Here is a 13,393-nt window from a genome sequence, read left to right as displayed (position 1 = left end):
ATTAGCCCTATTGGCTATTGCCCAAACAAATTTTCTCTTTCCAAGTTCTATTCCTGAATGAGCCCGGCACATTTAATAGAAACGGAGGAACAGAAAGAATCTGAAGTGGCTGTGGTTGGGAGGTTTTTCCTTTGGACTGATACAGTGCCATGGTAATTACAAGAGAAGAAGACGGCTTCAGTAGTTTCTTTGCTCCCCACCCCCGGTAGAGGAACAAGTAGTTGCACTCGAATATTTATCATTTCCCCTAAAGAGCACTTCTAATTGGATGTAATCACTTTGATTTGACAATTAAGCGCAGTAATGTGAAAATCATTTACTGCTCATGTAAGAAATTTGTCTTTCTTTTGTTTTGTGTTGTGGTGACAGTGTAATTGCTGGTGGGTTGTCAAATGTCTATTTATCAAGCTTAAGACAAGGACAGCACTCCCAATTTAACTGCCCCCCCGCTTTTTTTTTTTTCTCCCCAATTGTACTTGGCCAATTACCCCACTCTTCTGACCCGTCCCGGTCTCTGCTCCACCCCCTCTGCTGATCCAGGAGGGCTGCAGACTACCACATGTCTCCTCCCATACATGTGGAGTCACCAGCCGCTTCTTTTCACCTGACAGTGAGGAGTTTCACCAGGGGGACGTAGCGCGTGGGAGGATCACGCTATTCCCCCCAGTTCCCCCTCCCCCCAAACAGGCTCCCTGACCGACCAGAGGAGGCGTTAGTGCAGCGACCAGGACACATACCCACATCCGGCTTCCCCCCCGCAGACACGGCCAATTGTGTCTGTAGGGACGCCCGACCAAGCCGGAGGTACACGGGGATTTGAACCGCTGATCCCTGTGTTGGAAGGCAACGGAATAGACCGCCACACTACCTGGACGCCCCCCTATTTAACTTTTTAATATTGCCACACAATATTAAAAAGTGTGTGGCAATATTAAAAAGTTAAATTGGCGTGCGGTCCTAAGTCTTATTGTGAGTTGAGTGTGTTGGTCCTTGTGTTCATCAAGCTGCCGTGTGTTGGTTTTATGCGTATGGAGCACATGTAGAATAATGGAAAGTCTCTTTGGGAGAATGTGGGCTGTTACAGGGGAATTTGTCAGGTCTTTAATAAAACGCCATCACGGGTTAACTGACATGGGAAATGCTTGTTGATTAAACTCATCTTACAGGAAATCTGAACATGGAACACTTCGTTCCAATGAGGGTTTCTTTAATGGAGTCACTTACGTTGGAAAAAAGGGTTTATTTTTAGGTGGAAATGTAGCCAGTTATGTTATTGTCTCCGAACGCTCGCCGTTATATTCAGCACAAATAGCTCCTACAGATGGCTTAGGGTTAAGATGGATTAAAGGGAGCGTCAACACACGGGGGAAAAACGCACTTTGGAAGATAGATTATGGTATGGATGAACAAGCCATCCAGAGGAGGGACTATAAAGAACACATATAACTAAGCTTTTAAGCAGAATCCCCTCATCATCGGCGATGTCATGAATACTGCAACAGAAACATCTTTAATCACTCCCGGCTAAAATCCCCTTGGCTTGCTTTATTTAAATGTTCTGAATTTTGCCTTCCCTTTAAAACACTGTAACTACAATCTGTTTGTTTCCTAGAGTGTGAGAGAGAAAAAAATGCTAAGAGATACAAAATACAGAAAAATATACGCCTATTCACTCACATACACACACACACACACACACACACACACACACACACACACACACAGCTCCCTACACATATGCATTTCTTCGAAGGAGTCAGAACCATGGGTCGGCCACACTGTTGCGTCCCTGGAGCAGTTTTTGGGGTTCGGTGCCTTGCTCAAGGGCACTTTGGCAGAGGCGGATAGACACAACCTACACCCTCCTGTCAGTGCCAGGGATCAAACCAGCAATCTTTCGCTGACTGTTTGACCTCTTCACCTCTGAGCCATCCTCCCACCCCAAATACCATTGCAGCATGGAATCAGTGGTATCAGTAGTGTTAGTGGTATCAGCGGCATCAGTAGTATCATTGGTTTTAGTAGTATCAGTTCTATCAGTTGTATCGGTAGTATCAGCGGTATCAGCGGTATCAGCAGTATCAGTAGTATCAGTGATATTAGTAGTATCAGTTCTATCAGTTGTATCGGTAGTATCAGTGGTATCAGTAGTATCAGCAGTATCAGCAGTATCATTAGTATCAGTGATATCAGTAGTATCAGTTCTATCAGCGGTATCAGTGATATTAGTAGTATCAGTTGTATCAGTAGTATCAGTGATATTAGTAGTATCAGTTGTATCAGTTCTATCAGTAGTATTAGTAGTATCAGTTCTATCAGTGGTATCGGTAGTATCAGCAGTATCAGTAGTATCGGTAGTATCAACGGTATCAGTAGTATCGGCAGTATCAGTTGTATCAGTTCTATCAGTAGTATTGGTAGTATCAGTGGTATCAGCAGTATCAGCAGTATCAGCAGTATTGGTAGTATCAGTAGTATCAGTAGTATCAGCAGTATCAGTAGTATCAGTGGTATCAGTAGTATCAGCAGTGTCAGTAGTATCATTAGTATCAGTGATATTAGTAGTATCAGTTCTATAGTAGTATTGGTAGTATCAGTGGTATCAGCAGTATCGGTAGTATCGGTAGTATTAGTGGTATCAGTAGTATCGGTAGTATCAGCGGTATCAGCAGTATTGGTAGTATTAGTGGTATCAGTAGTATCAGCAGTATCAGTAGTATCAGTAGTATCAGTGATATTAGTAGTATCAGTTCTATCAGTAGTATCAGTAGTATCAGTAGTATCGGTAGTATCAGCGGTATCAGCAGTATCAGTAGTATCGGTAGTATCAGTAGTATCAGTAGTATCAACGATGTCTATCAGCACAATGTGTGCGTGTTGCCGTTCTGCATGCGGGAGTGTGTGTCGTCCAACACCCTCCCAACAGAAGCAGTGTGCTTTGTGTGTCTGCTGAGAATAGGGGGCTCTTAACTTTCTTTCTTACTTTGTCAGTCCTCCCCCACCGCCGTCCTTTAGATGCTGGCTCCTTTATTGCTTCCATTCTGCTGAAAATTCACTTTTTCCCCCAAAAGAAGCCAAAATGTGCTTCTGCTCCGTAGGTTTTAGACAAGCGGCACCTCTGAGCCGCCGCCGCCGCCGCCGCCGCTTTTATCACCTTTCACATAAGTCTGTGTGTCACCATGCCCACAGCAGCCCACGCCATTTTGACTTCAGAGGAGACGTACATGAAGGAGGGATTTTTTGGTTTTTATCATTGTGTAGTTTTCCAGTGAGTGGTCTTTGTGCTTTAGTCATAAGTATTGTGGGTTTTTTTGTTGTTGTTGTTTTTTTGTAGTAGTAGGCTACATGTTTTGTAACGCAGTCAGATGAAGGAGACGGCCCGGGTTTGCTTTAGATACGGTATGACTGTGGCAGCGAGGCCGGGACAACGCAAGACAGGACAACATATCTTTTTGTGTTGTTTTTTGTATTTCAGAGGGGGAATTTGCAAGGCGAAGTTGCAGCGTTCGCGGTGTGAGTCTGTCGATGTTGCCGTCCTGCTTATTGTTTGTCCCGGGCAGAAGAAGGCTCGTCTGTTGTAGATTGGAACCAATCACGACATCGTTGATCATTTTCTCTCTACCGTCTCTACGGACCCTCGCTTCAAGCTCTTCTTGAAGTGTGTGGTTGTTCTGCAGCTTGCTGCCTGGTTATACACAGGGCCGTGCAGAGACATCATGGTTGTTGATGCGTCATGGCATACTCTATGTATACTCTATGTATAGTCTATGTATACTCTATGTATAGTCTATGTATAGTCTATGTATACTCTATGTATACTCTATGTATAGTCTATGTATAGTCTATGTATAGTCTATGTATACTCTATGTATAGTCTATGTATACTCTATGTATAGTCTATGTATACTCTATGTATAGTCTATGTATAGTCTATGTATAGTCTAAGTGTAGTCTGGGCTGCTGATCATCATCATCTCTGACGTCATGCCATTATCACGGCGTTTATTCTGGACCTGTTTAACTCTGGCTCTGCCGTAAGGTGCTTGACTGTATACTCTGCTGTTTACACGAGGCCACGCTGTACCGTGTGAGCCGGGGGTCATGTGACGGCTGCACTGTGGAAGCATTAACCAGCGGGTCACATGACGTCAGCTTTCTGCAGCTTGTTCGTTAGATTGACTTGTTTTCCTCTTCTCCTGTGGCTTCAAAATGAAAACAAAATCAAAACGCATGCTAACAAAGCTTCGTTCTCGTTCATCAAATGGGCTGTTTTTCTGTTTCTTCTTCTACTTCTTCTTCTTCTTTGGTGGTGCTCTGTGGTGAACTGGCTCTGTGTATTTTATCTGTCCTGTTTCTCTTGAAAACGCATGTGGCTGTTAATGACCGAGCCTTGCTTTGCAGCACTTTAGGCCTTCATTGGGGTGGGGTGGGGAGTTTCATCCTGGGGTTGGGGGGAGGGGGTCCTTCCTTTTCCCTTTGCTTTTCCTTCCCTGTCTCCCGTACCTCATCTTTCCAAAAAAAAAAAAAAAAAAGAGCACCTGCACAAACGCACCTCCTCCCACCAGAGCACTGACACACTCCCTTCCATCTGTCTTTTCCTACCCAGAATTCCCTAACAACCCGCAACCTGGGGGCACTGAGATCCCGCTGAAGGAGCACAATGCAGGTGCCGCCATCGGGGGCGCTGTAGGGGGAGTGGTCCTGTTGGGCACGGCGGCTGTGCTGCTCTTCGTATTCCTGCGTCGCCGCCAGCGCACCTTCAAAGGAGACTACAGCACCAAGAAACACGTGTTCGGGAACGGCTACAGCAAAGCCGGCGGCCTGCCCGCCCACCCGCCCATCCCCAAGAACCTGCAGTATCCCGACGACTCCGACGACGAGAAGAAGCCCGCCCAGATCGGCGGCCCGGGAGGCTTTGAGGCAAGCGAGCGCGACTTTGACGGCGAGGCGGAGGACCTGAAGAGGCCCTATTTCACCGTGGACGAAGGGGAGAGCCGGGAGTACGACGAGCGGACTCTCGCTTTCCAGTACGACCCGGAGCAGGAGATAGCCGATGATATGATCTCCCAAACCGACGGCTCGGTCATTTCTAAGAAAGAGTGGTATGTGTAGTGGCATGTAAAAAAAAAGGGGAAAAAAAGAAAAAAAGGAAAAAAAATGAAAGAAAAAAGAAAAAGAAACAAACACAAAAACCCTCTGTCCCCACTGGCATTTTACCACACCCCACCACCACTATCACCACCTCCCCACCATTCACCCTCCACCCCCACCACCCCCCTCCCCTACCCAGAGCCCCATCCTTCTGACACCCCCACCAGACCCCATCAAACTAACCTGCATTCGAGTCGAGCGTCAGTTAAAAGTGCAGCGTCACAACATGGTGTGTACTGACCCACATTTCATCAGGCAAATGGACCGAGAGCGCAAGCAAAGGTACGTAATTGGACTCACGCCAGCTGCCGGTGACTTTCGAGGCCAGAGAGGTGGATGGTCGATTATTACTGGTGTATTATTCTTTCCTGTGATTTTCTTTTTCATGTTCTAATTGTATTAAATGTCTGAAAAAGAAGAAGAAGAAAAAAGAGAGACTGCGGGATGTGGTGTTGCTGAGCACATTTGTGAAAGTCCTACACTGGATGTACGAACACTTTTTTTTATTCTCATAAGCATTGCCTTCTTTTGGTTTTGTAATTTTTATAACGTGCTTTTGTATGATTTGAAACTGACCAGGAGTGGGAGGTGTCTGGCGTCATTACAGGTGGCGTGAAAGGTGTCTGTAATTTTGTGGTCAAGTGTTTCAGAGGATGTAAAAAAGAAACGAAATTGGCCGTTGAGCATCGTCATCCTATCTGCTCCTCCTCTTCCTCAGTGGGGTGTCACCACGCATTGAAATGACACAGCTTGTGGATATTTTTCCAACATGATGGGTGAAAAAATGAAAATGTCATAGCTGTTTATTCAAAATCATGTTTTTTATTTAATGCCCCCCCCCCTCCCCATATTTAAGGATGTGCTTACTCGCTGACAGACCTGCGTGGGTGTGGCGGTAACACGTAGACCTCAGACGGTGTCACTCATGTTCTCAGCTCTCAAGTGTTCGAAGTTTCCAGTGTGGTTTACTGCCCGCGGCGGTGGACGGGGGACGCAGGGGAGAGACGGGCTGCAGGTGTCTGAAAGCGGCATACATATCAGTGTTTTCCCCTCCGCCGTGCCATACCTCACCCGGGCGGCGGCGGGCGCGGCCCACTTCTGTCTCCCGCCAAGCGTCGCGTGGACGCTGCGAAGCGCCAGGCGTCTCCAGCGGGCCGGGCTGTGTAGCCGAGCTCCTCGTGTCGCCACTGTGTTTAAATGTCTGTTCTGTGCTGGATTGTCATGATTACATGTTTTGCTCTAACCCCCTTTTTTTATTTAGGCGACCAGGAAGGGTGCTTCTGGGCGTTTCCCACTCATGGCGCTGTGTCTCCTGGTCACTGTGTGTGAGTGCCCGTTTTGCGTTGAATCGGCCTGAACCACTACGTATTGTACGAACAGTCCCCAGTGCACACGAAGGACACAGTCGAAGACACGATAACGGCCCCGTGTTCTTTATGTACATGTACATAGAAAGAAAGGTAAAGGGAATTTGAAAATATTATGGTGGCCATCCTGGAATATACTAAGTCACCCGCTGCTTTCCCAGAAACGTTTTAGTGTCCTGTTCTTTCTAAACACGCGGCAGTAGCTCTTCGGGCAGCCTAGCGGATGGAGGGGGTGTCCTGGGTAACAGCAGCGGTACCGTGTCTTGCCACAGTCCTGCCGGAAAGCATTTCATATACTGCCTTTTTTCTTTTTTCTTTTAGCATTTTCTGCCTTTATTGGGTAGTGACAGTAGAGAGAGAGGCAGGGGGGAGAGAGAGACGACATACAGCAAGGGGCCCGGGCCGGACTCGAACCCGGGCTGCTGCAGTAAGGACTCAGCCTTACGTGGTACGCGCTCTGTCAGGTGAGCCCCCGGGCTGCCCCCTGTCTACTGCTTTTGGAAGCAAGGGAAACCTTGTGCCGCTGGATGTGGACAGCGGCAGGGGGCTTGATTTGCTGCGTAGCGTTGAGGTCAGTAATACAATTAGCAAACCACTTCGCTTGACAAGAAAAGAGTTACACGAGGAATACGGTAAGGGATCAGATAGAGGCAAGGGAGCTAAGGGTGGGTGAAATGGCCTACCTGAAAGGCCCCGGACAATATAAATACTGTAATAAGCCTTATTTCATGCATGATTTTTCTGTGGGAGTGGGGGTGAGTATGTTGCTGTTGTTTTTCCTCAGTCAATCCAGTGCATTTGTCCTCATTTGCAGCTCAACAGACATCACTCCCGGTGTTTTTAATGGGGCGCAGCGTTGCGTTTTTAAGCTTCTAGGCAGGCAGCACTGTACAAAATAGTGCAATTTACAAAAAAACAAACAAAAAAAAAAACAACAACGAAAAGAAAACATCTGTATGAAAACATCTCTATAGGAAGAGCCGATATCTCTGCAGGTTTTAATGGTGTTTTTCCTTTTGCCATTTACCATGCTGGTCCACTGTATATCTTCAGATGAGCATGTTGACTGTGAGCCTCAAAAGTAATCTAGTATTTTCAAGACAAAGCCGACTACACGAAGCTCAGACCTGTCTTGAAATGTTGTCTGAAATCATTTGAATTAATTCAGTTACATGTTCCTTATTTATACAGCCAAGGTCCTCTGTGCGGTGAGAGCGGCGTGGTTGGGAAGTGATATGGAGGGCTCACGTCAGGAGTTGGTATCTGCGAGGTGCAGTTGACGACAAATTGCCAGTAACCAGGTTGCCATCTGCAAAGCGCAAAAGCAAGTTGTTAACTAATATAAATCGTCCTTTGTCTGCTTAGCCTAGCTGGTGTGCCGTTACCTTTCAGCGCTGTGTGATCTGTGTTACCACATAGCGTAGAGAGACCTGTGGAAAAACATGGGTATATTTTATTCATGCATTCAGTGCCTATCAAAGTCTGCAGACGCGAGGAAGTCCAAACAGAGTTGCTGCTCCGCCGTTCGAGTCATTCGTGTCAGCATCATGGTGTAATGACATGTGGCATGTGCTTCTAGAGCCGCTGGGTGGGGATTACTCAAGTATGATGGGTTTGTGTTCCAGCGGAGATGCACAGAACGGCCCTCAGTGCTATTTCCTTAAAGTTCGAGCACGCCACCAACAAGGTGTCCGTCCTTGATCTCAAAATCAACTTATCTAAACATAAAGAAATGAAACGCTGCAGGGGATTACCATCTCAACCGATTAACTGCAGCTAAATTGTGACACAGCACTTTCTCCAGTCAAAACTGGACGGTCTCGAGCCTAAAGAGCCGGAACGGTTGGAAATGAGTCACGCGTCGCTGACCTGTTGTAAGCACACTTGAGTCTTCTAGTCCGTGATTGGATGTGTAACTTGTGGACTAGAAGTGCATTTTTTGGATCAGGCCCAAAGACGAGATCAGTCCTGCTCCTTTTCCAAGCACAAATCAACACTGTTGGTTTCCGTTTGTGAGGAACCAGTTTTAGTTCGTTTGTGTTCCTGATGGCGCCGCGGCCCGCGCGGCGCCCCGAGCGCCTCGGAGAAAGGAAGCTTGGCGTTTTGGCATCTCAGTCGTTCGCTTACGTTCCGTGTACTGGCTGGTGTGAACATCGTCTTCATGTTGTCAGGGTGTTATACGTTTCTATTTTGTAATACTGACTGTAACTTCATTCCATCCTAATCTACTTTTGTATTCAGTATGCTTACTCCGGAGTTCAACATTCCACTGTAAATAATGTAAATATGGTGAGATTATAGGTGGAGTTTATTTCATAGGGACCCTGTTCATGTAAAATATGCCTATTTTGATTGCAACCTATAGACTCGAAAATAATTGGTGGATGACGTCGGTGCATAGCTTAAATCCTAAACCCCATCTAAAACGCCCCTCCAGTACGTTTTGTTTTTTATTTCTATTTTTATTTTGTTGGGATTTGCCGGTAACGGCTTCTCTGTCATAGAAAGGGGTGACGACTACAAGCCGTGACATGACGATAAACCGAACGAAAAACAAAAGAGAGAAATCTGTCTGTATGCAGCCATGTGAATGTATATTCCTGAGGGTGTTACAAATATGAGAAAAAAATCCTGTTCAATTGTGATGACCCAGTGAAGTAACTTGTATTTGTTTTAAGCATTAAATAATTTCAATAGTCAACAAGTATTCTGTCCCAACTCACTGACTGGCATGTCGTGTGTGCTCTGTCCAGATACCATTCATGCCTTTGACAGATGTGTTTGTCTCTGCTGCAGTTTATTGATTTGGGGTGTCGCAACAAGCATGCATCAGTAATGTATCCCATAATATACATAATATAATATACGTATATAAAATGCTATCCTTTAAAGACAAATTGCAACATTTACTGCATTTGCATTTGCAGTTGGTTATTTTCCATACTTCTAGCCTCAGGTTGTTATCATAACTCGTGCAACTTTTAAGATATAAAATCTATACATTGCAAATTACTAATAAGTTTTCTCCAAGCTCAACGACGGGGGACTTTTCCTCTTTCAGATGGGCCTCGCTCTCTCTGTGCACCTGCACCAGGTGGAGGTTTCAAGTTTTCACTGTGTGCGGTATTCCACTTCTGCCGCAGTGGTCCTTGCTGCAGTTCGGAGTTGAATCGTAATGAAAAGCATGAATATTTTGGTTACTTCTCCCTCCGCCGAAAGGCCGAGGCAGAGGAAGAGCGAGAGAGGATTTCTTTCCCCCCACCACAGAGTATTCAGTTCCCCAACAAAGCGGAGCAGAAAAGGCTTCTGGTGGTGGCTGTAGTGTTAATGCAGGATCGGTCTCCTCGGTGTTCCACAGAATCCGCTGCATGGCACCTCAATGCTGAGAAGCCATGCTGACAAATTTGGTAATCCCTGTCATGGCATCCCGCAGGCGTGAACCCTGTGTCAAAGATTTAATGTGTGACAAGGGATAACGGCAAACAAATATGGATAGAAGGTGTCTCCAGTTCCAACTATTCTGAATATAACAAGTATGGTCGGTAGAAGATCTGTTACCGACCATACTTGTTATATTCAGAATACTTGTTTTCCTTGCATGTGAAACTTTGTATTGTTCGGGTTGAGCGGGTGCTGCTATTGGATATCCATGGCTCGCCGTGCCTGTGATAGGAAGCTGCCGCGGGATAAATGAAGGACATTTCCATGACAATGGCCGTCTCCCGTGGCTGTCACTGTACCGTCCGGATAGCTTTTTCATTAGCAGGATGAGAAAACTCTCAAACAAATCTTAATGATGACGTCGTCGTTGACCGCTCGACGACGATAAGTCATGGTTAGGGCGATATGTTAAAATAAGAGGCCCTGTCCAGCGCCAGAAGATCCGTCTCTCGGGCTGTGGGAATCAAGTGCAGACATCTGCACCACACTCATTAGGAAATGCCCGGAGTTTGCAGCTGTTGCCATCCATTCGCTAAAAGAGCCCTCTGTTGAGCCAAGGGCCTTTGATGCCGTGCAGCATTCAAGCGTGCACGGCTGTGGTACTTTTTCTTTCGTCTGCGCTGTTCGACTTAAATTACTCCACATCCCCCCACCCCCACCCCCACCCCACCCCACCCCAAAATACACCAGAATTGATCAATTTCCCTGTGCTCGAACCAAGCACAACACATACATCCACATGCAGCGTGTTGTGTTGTGCGTCTTCTGCTCGAGCAGCGCCGGCGCTGCTGTGACGTTCTGCCCATTTCCATGATGAAGCTCACCCCGGCGTTGTGTGAGTTCTGCCGGTCCTCTGTCGCTGTGGTCCAGCTTCAAGAGTCGCCCATTTGACCTTTCAGATGTATTCGGCTCATCAACCGGGTCGCCGTGCGAGTTCGGTTATTCATAAGGCCGCAGTGGGTTTCCTCTTGTTATGCGTTGGAGCACCCGACTGCTCACTGCCGCGTGACCTGCAGCCTGCATGTGGGCGCCGGACTCGGTCAGTTGGACGACCGCCGGCTCACGTGGTGGACCGTGTCCCGGTGCTGCAGCCGGTCCGTGAGCCGGGTCGGTGATCGCTGAAGTATTGTTCTAAACGTGAATGGATCATGAACGCGGGCCGCCGTCGGTCCCGTGAATCCTCATGTTTAAACGGTCACATGGGTACAGAAGTGAGCGGGAAGACACACGTGAGCTGTGGGACAGCGTCCGGGCCGGGTCGCTTGGCGGCTGGCCAGCCAGGTCGCTCTCGGGTCTGGACTCGGGTCCCTCCGAGCTGTGGATGCAGTTCTGTGTGTGTGCTGTAAGACCCGCGTGCACTAGCAGATGGAAACAGAACATCGTCAGCCGGGCTGGGCTTTAATTCTGCTCCTCCTGCCGCGTGGCTTAACAGACGGAGCAGGCTCTCAGCGACCCGCTAGCTTATCACAGGACACCGCTACGTCACTGGTGTCCCCGCTACATCACTGGTGTCCCCGCTACGTCACTGGTGTCACCGCTACGTCACTGGTGTCACCACTACGTCACTGGTGTCCCCGCTACGTCACTGGTGTCCCCGCTACGTCACTGGTGTCACCGCTACGTCACTGGTGTCATCGCTACGTCACTGGTGTCACCACTACGTCACTGGTGTCACCGCTACGTCACTGGTGTCACCGCTACGTCACTGGTGTCCCCGCTACGTCACTGGTGTCACCGCTACGTCACTGGTGTCACCACTACGCTACGTTTCTGGTGTCACTGCTACGTTACGTTACTGGTGTCACTGCTACGTCACCGGTGTCCCCGCTACGTCACTGGTGTCACCGCTACGTCACTGGTGTCACCACTACGCTACGTTTCTGGTGTCACTGCTACGTTACGTTACTGGTGTCACTGCTACGTCACTGGTGTCACCGCTACATTACGTTACTGGTGTCACCGCTACGTCACTGGTGTCACCACTTGTACAGGTGATTTTGATCTTTGTTTTCTTTCTGCACTTTTGTCACCATGGTATATTTTTGGGCACAGTTTATTTTTCGTTTTCTTACTAAATTCTCTTCTGATGAATAAACGGTGTTCATGGGTTGTAAGACATGTTAGTTTTGCTCCTACTTTCTTCACTAATGCTGCTTTGTTTCTCCTTGTTTTATAGAAGCGCTTGCACAGATCAAGGCCATACAGGGCTGTTCGTAAGTCGTGCTTTGGTTGTCATGTAAAACACGTCTACAGCACAGTACAGAACAACGGTAAAACACTGTTCACTTAACTGACGTCATCACAGCAGCGCTGCATGATTTACATTGTGCATTTTAATTCTAATGCCGTCTAATGTTTACATATTCTAGTCATTTAGCGATGCTTTTCCCCCCAAAGGGACTTAAAGAGTGAGTAACTGGTTGATAGGGTTGTGTGTCAACCTACAGGCATGTTGGAGCACTGAGTACTAATCATATCATAGTACTAATGATATCATAGTACTAATCGTATCATAGTACTAATCTAACAGAAAGGTGAATCAGTTCATCTGGACAACACTTATCGAGAGAAACGTTTGATCATCATCTGATGTGCCTCCTCCCCTGCATGGTACCGCTCGACTCTACTCTGCTGTACTCTACTCAGTTTTTTTTGGTTTTCCATTGGGCAAAAGTTCGAGATAGTACCTGGTACCGGGTACTTTTTTTGGTACCACCTCCATCGAGGTTCCAAGTGAGCTGAGCCCATACTCAAGGGTGACATGAAAATACCACTGTAAATAAATAAATAAAATGTAAATAAATATAAAAATATGTTTATTTATTTATATTTATACAAATATAAATAAAATCTTTGAAAAAAACAACTAGTCAACACGCCCACAAATGATGAGCAGGGCTTCACCGTGAGGGGACACTATCTGCTGTGGAAAACCACATCCCAAAAAGTAAAGCGAGTAGAGTCGAACAGAGCAGAGTCGAGCTGAGCCGGTACCATGTAGTGGACCTGTAGTGGACCTGTAGTGGACCTGTAGTGACCTGTTCAGTCTCAACTGACTAGAGGTACCCCACCCTCATATACAATACAGTGGCTGCAGGTACCCCACCCTCATATACAATACAGTGACTGCAGGCACCCCACCCTTATAAACAATACAGTGGCTGTCGGTGTCCCACCCTTATAAACAATACAGTGACTGCAGGTACCCCACCCTTATATACAATACAGTGACTGCAGGTACCCCACCCTTATATACAATACATTGACTGCAGGTGTCCCCACCCTTATAAACAATACAGTGACTGCAGGTACCCCACCCTTATAAACAATACAGTGACTGCAGGTGTCCCCACCCTTATAAACAATACAGTGACTGCAGGTGTCCCCACCCTTATAAACAATACAGTGACTGCAGGTACCCCACCCTTATAAAC

General features: G+C 47.0%; 1 protein-coding gene across 1 annotated transcript in view; it reads left to right on the top strand.

The window, feature by feature from the left end:
• Window positions 1-9,217, top strand: part of nectin1b (nectin cell adhesion molecule 1b) — a 107,401-nt gene extending 98,184 nt beyond the window's left edge. The window contains exon 6 of the mRNA XM_056283228.1: window positions 4,607-9,217. Coding sequence (XP_056139203.1) covers window positions 4,607-5,112 — 506 coding nt within the window. The 3' untranslated portion in view covers window positions 5,113-9,217. The remainder of the gene's footprint in view (window positions 1-4,606) is intronic.
• The last annotated feature ends 4,176 nt before the right edge of the window (window positions 9,218-13,393 follow it).

This window comes from Lampris incognitus, chromosome 7, assembly GCF_029633865.1.
Source record: "Lampris incognitus isolate fLamInc1 chromosome 7, fLamInc1.hap2, whole genome shotgun sequence".
In the NCBI taxonomy this organism is placed as follows: domain Eukaryota; kingdom Metazoa; phylum Chordata; class Actinopteri; order Lampriformes; family Lampridae; genus Lampris; species Lampris incognitus.
This window is presented reverse-complemented; position numbering and strand designations above follow the sequence as displayed.